At 39.7% G+C, this 12,555-nt stretch overlaps 1 protein-coding gene across 1 annotated transcript in view; it reads left to right on the forward strand.

Moving 5' to 3' along the window:
- Positions 1-12,555, forward strand: part of LOC132835847 (voltage-dependent P/Q-type calcium channel subunit alpha-1A-like) — a 518,300-nt gene that overhangs the window by 265,291 nt on the left and 240,454 nt on the right. Inside the window, exon 8 of the mRNA XM_060854942.1 lies at positions 2,380-2,483. Coding sequence (XP_060710925.1) covers positions 2,380-2,483 — 104 coding nt within the window. The remainder of the gene's footprint in view (positions 1-2,379; positions 2,484-12,555) is intronic.

Here is a 12,555-nt window from a genome sequence, read left to right on the forward strand (position 1 = left end):
TATGTCAATTTGCTCAAGCACCTCACAGTGTCAACCCCTGGGTTCCATATCTTCTTCATTTTCTTTTGTGTAGATGGATGTGAAGTATTGGTTCAACATTCTACCAATGTCCTCTTTCTCCACCTGCATATTGCTCCCTTGGTGCTTACTGGACGCTACTGTTTCTCTGGTCATCCTCATCCCACTGACATAGAATATCTTGGGATTTCCCTCACTTTTACCAGCCAGAGGTTTCTCATATGCCCTCTTTGTTTTTTTAATTGTTTTCTTAAGTTCCACCCTGCACTTCCTGTATTCCACTAATGCCTCCACTAATTTGTTCCCTTGTACCTGCTAAAAGCCTGTCTTTCCCTTCTCATCATATCCCAAATATTTCTGGTCATCATTGGTTCTCTGGGCTTGTTACTCTTTCCTATCTCCCCAGAAGGAGCATGTGTGCTTGTACACTTTTTGGACACACAACCCCATTGCACTTTTATAGATTTCCAATGAATCGCTGCTCCCAGTCTACCTTGGTCAGTTCTTGCCTCATTTTACTAAAATATACTCTCCTCAATCCAAAACTTTTTTTTTTGCAACTTGTCTATTTCTTTGCTCGTAATAAGCTTGAATTGCACCATTTTGTGATCGCTATCAGTAAAATGCTCCCCCACTACCACCTCAACCACATTCATTCTCCAGAATTAGATCCAGAACAGCTCCATCCCTTGTTGGACTTTCAACATATTGGCTTAAAAGTTTCTCCTGTACACATTTCAAGAAATTCACTCCATCTTAGGCCTCAACACTCTCTCTTTCCCACGTAATATTGGGAAAGTTGATATTACCACCTGTAATTACTCTTTTGTTATTAGTTTTACATACCTGCATGAATTTTGCACAAAATTGTTCTGCAATTTCTCACCAACTCTCTGGGAGTCTATTATAGACACCTAGGAATGTGGCTGCCCTTTTTTTATTTCTAAATTCTGCCCACAAAGCTTCATTTAATACCCCCTCCAAGATATCATTTTCTTTACTGCAGTAAATGACTCCTTAACTAATAATGCAATGCCTCCTCCTCTTTTATTCCCTCCTCTGTCTTGTCTGAAGATTCATTATCCTGTAATGTTGAGTTCCCATCCCATGTGATGGTTACTATATTGCATCTTCACATATCAACCATCATCTTTAACTCATCCATTTTACTGGGGGTACTCCTGGCATTAAACTAAAGACCATCAGTCTTGCCATACTCCTTCAAAATCAGTACAACTGCACTTATTTTGACTTGATTTTGTGCCCTTATTCTGCTAACAGATCCCACCTTTCCCAGAAATGGTCCCAGTGATCTAAGAATCTAAAACCCTCTCTCCCGCACCAAATTTTAAGTCACTGAACCATCTCCACTATTTTCCTGTTTCTGTGCTTGCTAGCATGTGGCACCATGAGTAATCCAGAGATCACAACTCGAGAGGTCCTGCCATTTAGTCTACTGCTTAGGTCCCTGAATTCAAGACCTCATCCCTCCTTTTCTGCTTGTGTCTTGGTACTAACATGTACCATGACCTTTGCCTTATCAATCTCCCACTTCAGGATTCCCTGCTGCTGTTCGGTGACATCCTGGACCTTACACCAGGGAGGCAACAAGTCATCCTGCAGTCATGATGACGTTGACTATCTGTTTCCCTGATGATAGAATCTCGTATTACAGTTGCCCTTCCTCTCTTTGTCCCCTCCTGTACAGACAGGCTGCTTGAGGTTCCAGAAGCTTGGCTCTGTCTGCATTTCCTGAAGGAACCAGTGTTCTTATCAGCCTCCAAAATGGAATACCAATTTGTGAGAGGGACCCCGGGGATTCCTAGATTTCTTTTAAGTACATCTATGCTGTCATACCATTTGCCTCAACTATTTCAGATGTCCACATTTTGAAAAAGTAATTCTTCTGAATTTTTTATGGATTACCATATGGATTTTTTAGTGATTACCATATAAGTATTATATTTATGATTCCTAGTTTTGGCCTTCCCTGCAGGTGGAAATCTTTTTGTCTTTAGTCTTAACTGTCAAAAACCTTCATAATATTGGAGTCCCCTACATGATTTTAAAGTGAAATCAATTCTGTTAGGAAAAAATGGATCAACTCGTGGCAGTGCAGGTAATAGAAATATTGAGGGTGGATGTGACTGAGACGAAAGTTTAAAAACTCAGCTGTTTCCACTTTTTCTCCCCTTGTTTTCTTCCCATTTGAGAGAAAAACTGTGTATATTTATGAAAACATCTCTCTTATATATGGGAGAGAAAATCTTCTGAATACTGATACCAGGGAGAGAGAAAGGAATGCAGTTCCTGTGCTAACACAAGCTGGCAGCTAATTTTATTTTTGTTTTTACTTTTCAGAGCAATGATGCCTTAGGAAACACCTGGAACTGGTTGTATTTTATCCCCCTCATCATTATTGGCTCCTTTTTTATGCTGAATCTTGTCCTTGGTGTCCTGTCAGGGTAAGTAGCTCTTTGTGTATCTATATTTTGCTTTAGAAAATTTCAACCCTGAACTTCTAGATCATTTGAGTATGCTAATAAAAAGAGATTGCTGTCAAAGTTTTTCATCTTGCATACTTCAGGATAGACGGAGAATGCCAAATTTCAAAGAGAATAGCAATTTATACTGTATCAGAAACAAGGTGCTGATTGTTTGGCCAGTGGACTCTGATTGATCAAGGCATTGAATGAAAAATGTACAAGGGAATAGTTACAACTTCGTTTTGTTTAAACTTTTCGAAAAGGCAAATTGACTGTGACTGGTCAAGATGTGTCGTTGTGACTGCATCAGGGAATAATTACTCCCAGTCCCCCATGTTTCTGTTTAATGGAAAAACATAGATGTCTGAGCAAATTCTCTTTACCCACGGACCATACCCTGCACATAGCTTTTAGCAAGCATTGATGAGCCACATTGCAAGCCTGACGATGGTTTTAAATTGGTTTTAGTATAGTTCTTAGTATACTTAAGATTGTTGAACAAATTTACCCAACCACTGATCTACAGTGTTGGACACTGTGTTCTGAGTTTTGCCAGCATGTAGGATTGAGTGCAGTCAGTACTCTGCCTGTTGTGAGCAGGCAAAAGGAATGTTCCTTTTGATATCATCCGCCAAACTTTGGGACATACAGCCTATACATTTGGCATTACACTACTGATGAAATTTATATACCACATTACTCATTTGTGTGATAGGCAGGATGTCTTTTTGCTAGACAGTTTGTTAATGAAGAATACCACTTGTGTTATTACTGCGTAGTAGTAGCATGCAAAGGCTAACTTTGCCTGTTACACATGTTTTTAAGGTAACCTACCCTTTCAAGATAGTTGGAGGAAGATTGGGCACTTTTCAGGAACACATATGGTAGCCTTGGGCTGGTACGTCAGTTTGAAATAAACTGATGGGTATACATTATCCTACGGAAGAGCATTAATGTGCCTTTTTGAGTAAATGGTTCGCACCCTATTTACAAGGTTCCCATAAAAGTCAATCTTTCAGCACATGGAGCTCTAGAAATTTCAATAGGAATATTGACCAGTGAAGTTTGGCTTGCATTTGACAGCAGCAGAGAGCACATTAGTTACTTTCCTAACCAGCACGCTGAAGAAAGAGTTTGTTAGGTTGCTGGTGTCAAATGTAAGTGCCATACTGATATTAATAGGGAGCAGCCCAGCAAGAATCAATGCCTCCAGAATAAAAAATAGACAAGAACAAGTGAAGAAAAGTTAGTGTATGCAACTATGAACAACAGGAAAGCTATGGCTTACAAGAAGAAAATGATCACAGGTTTTAAGATATCTGCAGAATATTTTGGGTATTGTTGAAGGACTTTATTTTTTTTCTTGGAATGTGGGAAAAACTAGAAAGCATATTTCCCCAAAAAGATGGTAGATCTTGAATTACTATAGCCCTTATAGTTTTCCCATAAATGGAGAATTCCAAGACAATGACCAATGTGTGTAAGTACTCTCACTTCTCCTTTAGCATTAAACTCTTTCATCTGTATCTGTTTTGAGATATAGTGAAGTCTGGAGCCCTTGTTCTGTTGGAGTGCAAGCTGAGTATCTGTGACTGGATTACCATGATTTGGTGTTGTTTGATTGCTGATGATTAGGAGAAGGCTGGTATTTGTACAATATTCCACATTGTCAGGGAGTTGTCATACTGCACTAGAACAGCCTGATTGGGGAACAGCTAATTTTCAGGTTTACATCATTACAGTAGGATAGTGGGGTGTTTGCCAGGGTGTTTAGCTTTTGTAGAGAAATGCCACTTAATTATATGTAGAGTGAACTGAATCAGTTGCTTACTGTTCCCCACGACAATGGAAATTTAGGATAATGCTGAGTAGCATCATTGCCTCAGTTCTTTTGATTGAAGACACATGACTAGCATGAGTTGGCAAAAGGGCTACAAAGCATCATAGAGGTTTGGTGCAGGGACATAGGTTGACATGGAGGATATGAGGGATCATAGTTGGTGGGAAGAGTGGTGTAGGTTGTCATGGGGGGAATGAGGGGCTTAGGGTTGTGTGAGTGGTGTTGCATACCTTGGCAAAGGAGCGTTAAGGGCCATGGGAAGTGGGATAAAGGCACAGGTTGACAAGGAGGGTATAATGAGTGGATGAAGAAGCATACCTTGGCTTGGGATTTCTGTGGAATCAGAAGAAACCCTGCTCCAAACTATCTTCCAGTTTGTCCATAACAATTCACAATTCTCGATTCCCTCCCTACAAAATATCATTTCTTTTTGGCTTAGTGATGAAGCTGCCTTAACTTACAGCTGTTCAGCTGCCAAGAGCAGTCACTGCGGCTCAATGGCAATGATGAAATATGGTTCAAGCCTCTCACAGGGACTTTGGACAGGTGGTGCAAGCAGTCCAGCAGATATCTATACAAAATTAAAATATACTCAGGACGAGATTTATAATTGTGCAAAGTATGCTTATTCACAAGATCTTTTGCATCTGTTGAAGGTAATAAAGAAGCTAATGCCTTACATTTTGGTGGTATATCATAAATTTAAACACTATATGAGTAACAATTTATCAACTGCCTGATAAGAAACAGTGGTATGCAACAGCATGAGTGTAAGCAGAAGAATAACAATTAATCAGTTGAGGTTAGCAGCCAACAAATGTTTTATTAAGTTAATCCAATCAATAATGAGTTAAATGGTTGACCAGATTAATGTTGGATAATGTATTGAACCTGAAAACTTTGATTACTGTGGAGATAATATTTTGGCAATTTCTTTACTAATAGTTCTTTTGACTGCTACAGTCAGTGGAATGAAGGTTGAGTTGAAGAGCTAGCATCCATTATAACCAACTCCAGATCTTAGTTTGTGTTGTATAATCTAACCTAAATGGTAAGGTGTTACAAAAAACTGCAGTGCTTTGCAGTTAGAAAGGGGAGAAATTATTTAGGATTTTTGATTCATCACACCAAATGATCTCTAATGTAAGTTTATTACTGAGGGTGGAGTAAGTGAAGACTCCACCTTATATCAATTAAGATGAACAAACCTACCAAAATGCCCAAAGATTAACATCAACTTTACACAACGAGGAAACTGTTGCAGGTGACTACCTTGTGATCTGCACTACAAAAGGAGTTAGTCGCTGCAAGAAATGTGGGAGAGAATTGAGTATTTCACTGAATTATGCAATCTTAACAGACAGTTAAGTTGCTGAATTCATATGAGAGAGTGTTTGGCTAGTCTCTTTCTCGTTGTACAGATCTCTCTTGCAGTCGCATTCTGAGTTCTCCCCAACACCTTTACTTTGTTATATTTTTGACGACTTGCAAAAGATTCAAAAACCAATATGTTCAGCCTCTGGTCCCCTTCTTTAAACTTACTGCATATCTAAATCCCGTTGTAAAGACACCTTGGGAAGTTTCACTAAGGAAAGAATTCTCCTTCACAATCTTGAAATAAATCAGATGTAATAGTAGTGAAACATGAGGGTAAGCTTGTGCTGCCTTTTCTTCTGTTCAGAATTCCCATCCACTGCTATCTTCAGGATCCCCACTGATCGCTTCATATGTTGTCTGGGTCTTCAATGGATATCATTCTCATTCATACATCTGCTCTGGCCTTTGAGTAAAATAGTACCAGGGGTTGGGACAGCTTTGTAGCAGCTCCTTCCCTTCTATCAGTCTTAACACGTATAACAGAGGCTTTGGTCTCTGTCTTCACCTTTGATCTTTATTCAGGGCATTTCTTTCTCTGCAAAGTCCTCAGCTGCCTCTTCTGACACATAACAGCATTACCTGGACTTTACCCACTAGACTCAGTGCTGTTGGAAAAGTTTCTCCTCCAAAATGTTCTGTACTAGATGTTATTGTGTTAATGATGCATTCAATTGTTGTCCCAAGCAGCTTAACTGACTTGATTAACAATAGACACTACAGATAATATATAAATGGCAACATAGTTAATGTTTTGTGAATGTTGGTGCATAATGCCAGTTTTCCATAAGTGGACGTATCTTTTCTACCAGTGTTTGGTTTTGAGTAGGGTTTTTTTGTAGCCAAGAACTAATAGCGTTTAGTGGCATTAATCCATCCATCTCTATACACAATGTGTAGTGAGATTTGTAGGAGGTGGTCTCCAGTCCTGAAGAAGGGTTTCACTCGAAACATCGACTTCTACACCTCCGGATGCTGTCTGACTTGCTGTGTTCTTCCAACCTCCTTCCTATCTACTTTGGATTCCAGCATCTGCAGGTTTTTTTTGTCTCTAACCATGAAGGATGAATAACATTTTCCCACAAGCAGACAGCCTTCATATCTTACATACTTGCACATGTCATCAGAAATCTATTGACTGGACCATTTCAACTGAGATTGGACTTCACTCTCCTTTGCTAGAACGAATTAATTTGTAACAATTGTCTTGGAAAATAAAATAACTTTTGTATTTCTTACGACCAACTTTCTTCTTTTGAGTTGACACATCCATCATCAGGCATCACAGTGCAACAATGCAGACAGTGAATAAAATTTTATCACCTCAGAACTTTCTGCTTTCCACCCTGTGGTGTTGGATGGCCACACAGTGTTACAATTTTCTGAAAGGCAACCAATTAGGAAGCTGCCTCTGAACTTACCATCAGTGACAATTCATAAAACAGAAGGCCCAGTCAAAGGATCCAAAACCAAAGACAGATTGCAGTCCCTCAGGAGAGGTGAGCATTGCTGATGCAAGTACGAGAAGGCAAAACAACTCAAGATGGAGACCCTCTCTGAAAATGTCTGCAAATTTTTAAAAATGTTTAGCTATAGCTGTCAGGCCAGCACTGTAGAGGGGAATTGAAGCACAAGACTGCCAATTATCACAGCTGTAGCCTTCATCATCTATCCCTGTGGCTCCATGAAGAAGATTGAGAGGCGACATTGATTGACCACCACCCCTCCCCCCACCCGCGCCCCTCCCCCCAATCTACTGCTGAAATGCCACCATCAGGTAACTACTGAACTTTAGACAGAAAATTGCTGAGAGTCAAAAACATGAGTAGCTGTCCCTTTCCTAGTTTCCTCCCAGTTCCATCTCCTAACCCATCTACACAGGGCCAGGAATATTCTCCCCAGTGGATTCCATTTTTGTATATTGTAATGGTGCGCAGATATGAAGGGTGCTGTAAACATGCGAAGTTTTTTGCTTTCTTAACAAATCAGTGCATAGAACACTTGCTCTGCCATTCATCATGATCATGGCTGATCAACCAACTCAATAGCCTAATCCTGCTTTTCCCCATAACCTTTGATCCTATTTGCCCCAAGTGCTACATCTAGCCACCTCTTGAATACATTCAATGTTTTGGCATCAACTACTTCCTGTGGCAATGAATTCTACAGGCTAACCATTCTTTGGGTGAAGAAATGTCTCTTCATCTCTGCAGTAAAGGGTCTACCCCCAAATTCTCAGACTGTGACCCCTGGTTCTGGACACACCCACCATGGGGAATATCCTCTCTGCATGTACCCTGTCTAGTCCTGTTAGAAAACTGCACACAATATTTTAGGTGTGGCCTCACTAAGGCCCTGCATAACTGCAACAATACAGCCCTGCTCCTGTTAATGAAACCTCTCGCAATGAAGGCCAACATACCATTTGCCTTCTTTAAGCCTACTGTACCTGCATGCCTACCTTCAACGAATGGTGCACAAGGACACCCAGGTCCCACTGCACACTTCCCTGTCCAAATTTACAAGTAGTAATCTGTCTTCTTGTTTTTACTTTTAAAGTGAACAACCTCAGATTTATCCACATTATACTGCATCTGACATTAATTTGCCCACTACTAAACCTGTCCAGATCATGTTGAAGGATCTCTGTAACTTCATTACAGTTCATCCTCCCATCCAACTTGGTATCATCTGCAAAATTTGAGATGTTACATTTTGTTCCCGCATCTAAATCATTAATATATATTGTGAATAGTTGGTGTTACAGCACTGATCCCTGTGGTATCCCAATAGTAACTGCCTGCCAATTTGAAAAGGACCTATTAATTCCTACCTTACTTTAACTAACCAGGAGCAATGCTACATGGAATTTATCTATGTTGAACAAAAATTTGTTTCAAAATCATCCATGACGTTACTCTAAATACTTACGTGCGCTTTCACTGATTATATTCTGTGATTACTTTTCCATTTGCAGTAAAAATGCTAAAAAGACTATATTTTGAGTTGGTAATTTGAAGCAAGGAAAATTCAAAAAATGGAAAGTTAGCAAGTATATGAGTCTTTTCAAAAATTGAATTAATATGATAAATAGAGGTATTTTCAGCAGTGAAATGGCAATTGTTTTGTATGTAACGTGTAAATTTCCATCCACAGAAAAAAAAAATCAATTTACTTCAGAGTAACTTATCTGTTTAGTTTTACAGACCTAGGACAATTATTCCCTAAATCAACCTGCCTTCCTTTCATCATTAGTATCAGTAATACCTTTGTACTATGTATTTCTGACCCGTTACTTATGGCCCGTGGCTGCAATAATGTTAATTGCCTTTGTTTATCATTTTTATAACAGTTCAAAATATCTTTAGATTCTGGGAAGGTCCCAGGATGTTGGAAAAGAGCAATGTAGCACCTTTACTCATGAAAGGCAGGAGGCAGAAAAAAGAAAGGCACAAGCCAGTTATCTTAAAGTCTGATATAGGAAATATGCTCGAATCCATTACTAAGGACAGTCCTTAGCAAACCACAATGTAATCAGACAAAGCCAACATGACATCCTGGAAGAGGAATAATATTTAACTAATGTACAGAGGAACCTCGATTATCCAGCAGTCAACTATCCGAATGTTAGATTCTCTGACAAGATCAGAAGGTTTCAATTGTTACGACATGGGTAAACCCTCCTGCTTAGTTTAAATCAGCAACACAGAAAAGATTTATTCTGTGCAGTAATCTATGAAAATCTGAGAGGCAAAGAACTATTTAAAGTAAAAATTAACAACTTTGTTTCTTAAAATATAACAGAAAATAATTAACTAACAACTATTTACAACTCCTTCCCTTCAATAATACAAGTTCAATAAAACCCCTGATTAAGATTTACCAAAAGTCAAATTTCAAAACCAAACAGCTGTTGAATCTTCCCTTTGTAGATGTACTCTCCGGGTCGGTGTCGATGTTTTTTCTCAGTGCAAACTCATTCTCTAGAGAGGTATCTCTCAAGACCATTCTCCCTAGCTGCCTACACTTGTTGGTCTTTTGGCAGTTCTCTCTCAACTGTTCAATGTTTCCTGGTCTTATACCCCCAAAACATTGGTTTGTGTCATTTGCTTTTAATATTGTCAATATACTAAATTCAAACTTGATTGGAGTTTGGTTTTTTGGGGGGTATAATTTAAACTGATTGGCCTAATTCAAGTTTATTTTGTCTCCAGGCAACCAGCCACCTTAGCTGCTGGGCTGCATTTTACATTGTGTCTTATTCAGAACATTTGGTACTGTCAGATAGTTCCACTAGTTTTTAACTCTCTTAAAGGTACAGTACACTCACATCTTCATAACACAGATGCTTAGTTAAACTTAGTTAAACCGGCATTCGATTATCTGAATATTCAATTATCCAACAAAATACTCCCCGCCCGTTTCATTCGGATAATCAAGGTTCCTCTGTATTTGAATTCTTGGTGAAGTAACCTGAGGAAAGTCTGCAGAAACGTCCTGGGCTGAGATGAATGATCTTCAATAACCATAAAATATTCCTTTGTGCCAGGTTTTTTACCCTGATTCATATTGACTCAAATTTTGCAAGGGTTCTTTGGTGCCACGCTTAGTTAAATGTGGCCATGTTTGAACCAAGGTTGTAATGAAGACAGAAGCTGTGACCATGACAGAACCCAAACTGAACATCTGTGAACAGGCTATCAGAAAGCAAGTGCTCTTGATGGCACTGTTGATGATACTTTCCGTTATATTACTGATGGTTAAGAGTAGACTAGCAGGGCTATATTTGCCTGGATTGGATTTGTCCTGCATTTGTGTATAGTACATACCTGGGCAATTTTCCACATTGTATGGTAGTGTTGGAGTTGTACTGGCTCATTTAGAGTCATGGCAGGTTCTTGAGCACACATCTTCAGTACTACTGCTGGAATCTTGTCAGCCTTTGCAATATCCAGTGCCTACAACCATTTCTTCCTATAAGTGAAATGGAGCGGAGTGAACTGAATTGTCTGAAGACTGTCATCTATGATGTTGGAGATACATAGAGGAGGCTCCTAATATTCCTATCAAGCTTTGTGGGTAAGGCAAATAGTACAAAAGAGTTGTCTATATACAATGTCTTACTCAATCATTGGATGTGCCAAAAGGCTAAGAAGACAATTAAGTGCTTTTAAAATACAGCCCTTGTGAAAAAGAAGTGTCCCACCCTTAGCCAGCAGCTCTTGTAGCTCAGCAATGTTAGAACTCAGTAATGGGAGCTGTCAACTTGGATGGAAAAACATTCTTTCCATTTTCATCTTCCTGCCACAGCCCAGTATATTATGGCAGTTGAGGCAAATTGTGGGCCTTACGTTGGCAATGATCTACCACTTTCTGATCAAAATGGACCTAAGGATGCCTTGCCCACTACACCCGTCCTCCACTCTCCCAGTAATTCTCACCCATAGTACTTGGGGAACCAGGTTGATGTTGGGGGGAAAGAAAGTGAGCCAGTCACATCCGATAATTTTATATTGCAAAGCGTTCGTATGTAGTTACAGAAGTTATAAGAAATCTAATAAAATATTACCATTTATTGAGTGGAAATTTAAAACAAAAGGAGGAAGGTTTTGCTTTAGGGGACTGATGAGACCCATATTCAGAGACGTATGCACAGTATTGCTCACCTTTTTTAAGAAAGGAAGTAATCAGTTGGAAACAGTTCAGAGAAGGCTTATGAGGTTATTGTCTTGAATGGGGTTGGGGGAGGAAAAGTTGGAGAGGCTAGGCTTGTATACACCGGTGTGCAGAAACTACAAGGCAATGTGATTGAAACATTAAATCCTGAGGGGTCTTAACAGAACGATGTGGGGGAGGATGTTTCCTTGGATCTAGAGCTGAGGGACACTATTACAAATCAGGGTAGCCCATTTAAACACGAGATAAATTTTTTGCTCCTAGAGACACGTGCCTTTGAAATTCTCTTGAAGAGGTAGTAAAAGCAAAATCCTTGAATGTTTTTTAAAGCAGAAATGGATATATTCTTGGCAAGTAAGGACATGTGAAGATTATGTAGGTAGGAATGCAGATTTGAGGTTCTAGTAAGATTAGCTATAACATTATTGAACATAAGAGCAGGTTCAGATCTACTCTTGCTTCTTGTTCATATTTGTCTTCATCCACCATCACCATACTACCACCCCTCCACTCCCCACCTCCACATAAAATAAGACCATTAAATCCATCCTATGGAGTGTGAATTGAACCCATAACATGCTGATTCAGAAATGAGTGTTATCAACTAATCCACATGCATGTGCAAGTGTTATGCAAGGGAATGGTGTTAGAAGGCAGATTATCTCAACTGTGTTGTAGAATTATTAGTCCAGCATTTTTCCCCTTTATTTGGGAAGTGATTACTGTTGTTGTGGTTCTGTTCGCCGAGCTGGGAATTTGTGTTGCAGATGTTTTGTCCCCTGTCTAGGTGACATCCTCAGTGCTTGGGAGCCTCCTGTGAAGCGCTTCTGTGTTGTTTCCTCCCGCATTTATAGTGGTTTGTCTCTGCCGCTTCCAGTTGTCAGTTCCAGCTGTCTGCTGCAGTGCCCGGTATATTGGGTCCAGGTCGATGTGTTTGTTGATACTCACCAGGACAAAGGACCCTATACCCAGCATGAGCAAAACCAATGTAGTGTACAAAATCCCATGCAAGGTCTGCACAAAACACTACATAGGACAAACAGGAAGACAGCTAATGACCGGTATCCATGAACATCAACTAGCCACGAAACGACATGACCAGCTATCCTTAGTAGCCACACACGCAGATGACAGGCAACATGAGTTCGACTGGGACAACAC

This window comes from Hemiscyllium ocellatum, chromosome 45 (genome assembly GCF_020745735.1).
Source record: "Hemiscyllium ocellatum isolate sHemOce1 chromosome 45, sHemOce1.pat.X.cur, whole genome shotgun sequence".
In the NCBI taxonomy this organism is placed as follows: domain Eukaryota; kingdom Metazoa; phylum Chordata; class Chondrichthyes; order Orectolobiformes; family Hemiscylliidae; genus Hemiscyllium; species Hemiscyllium ocellatum.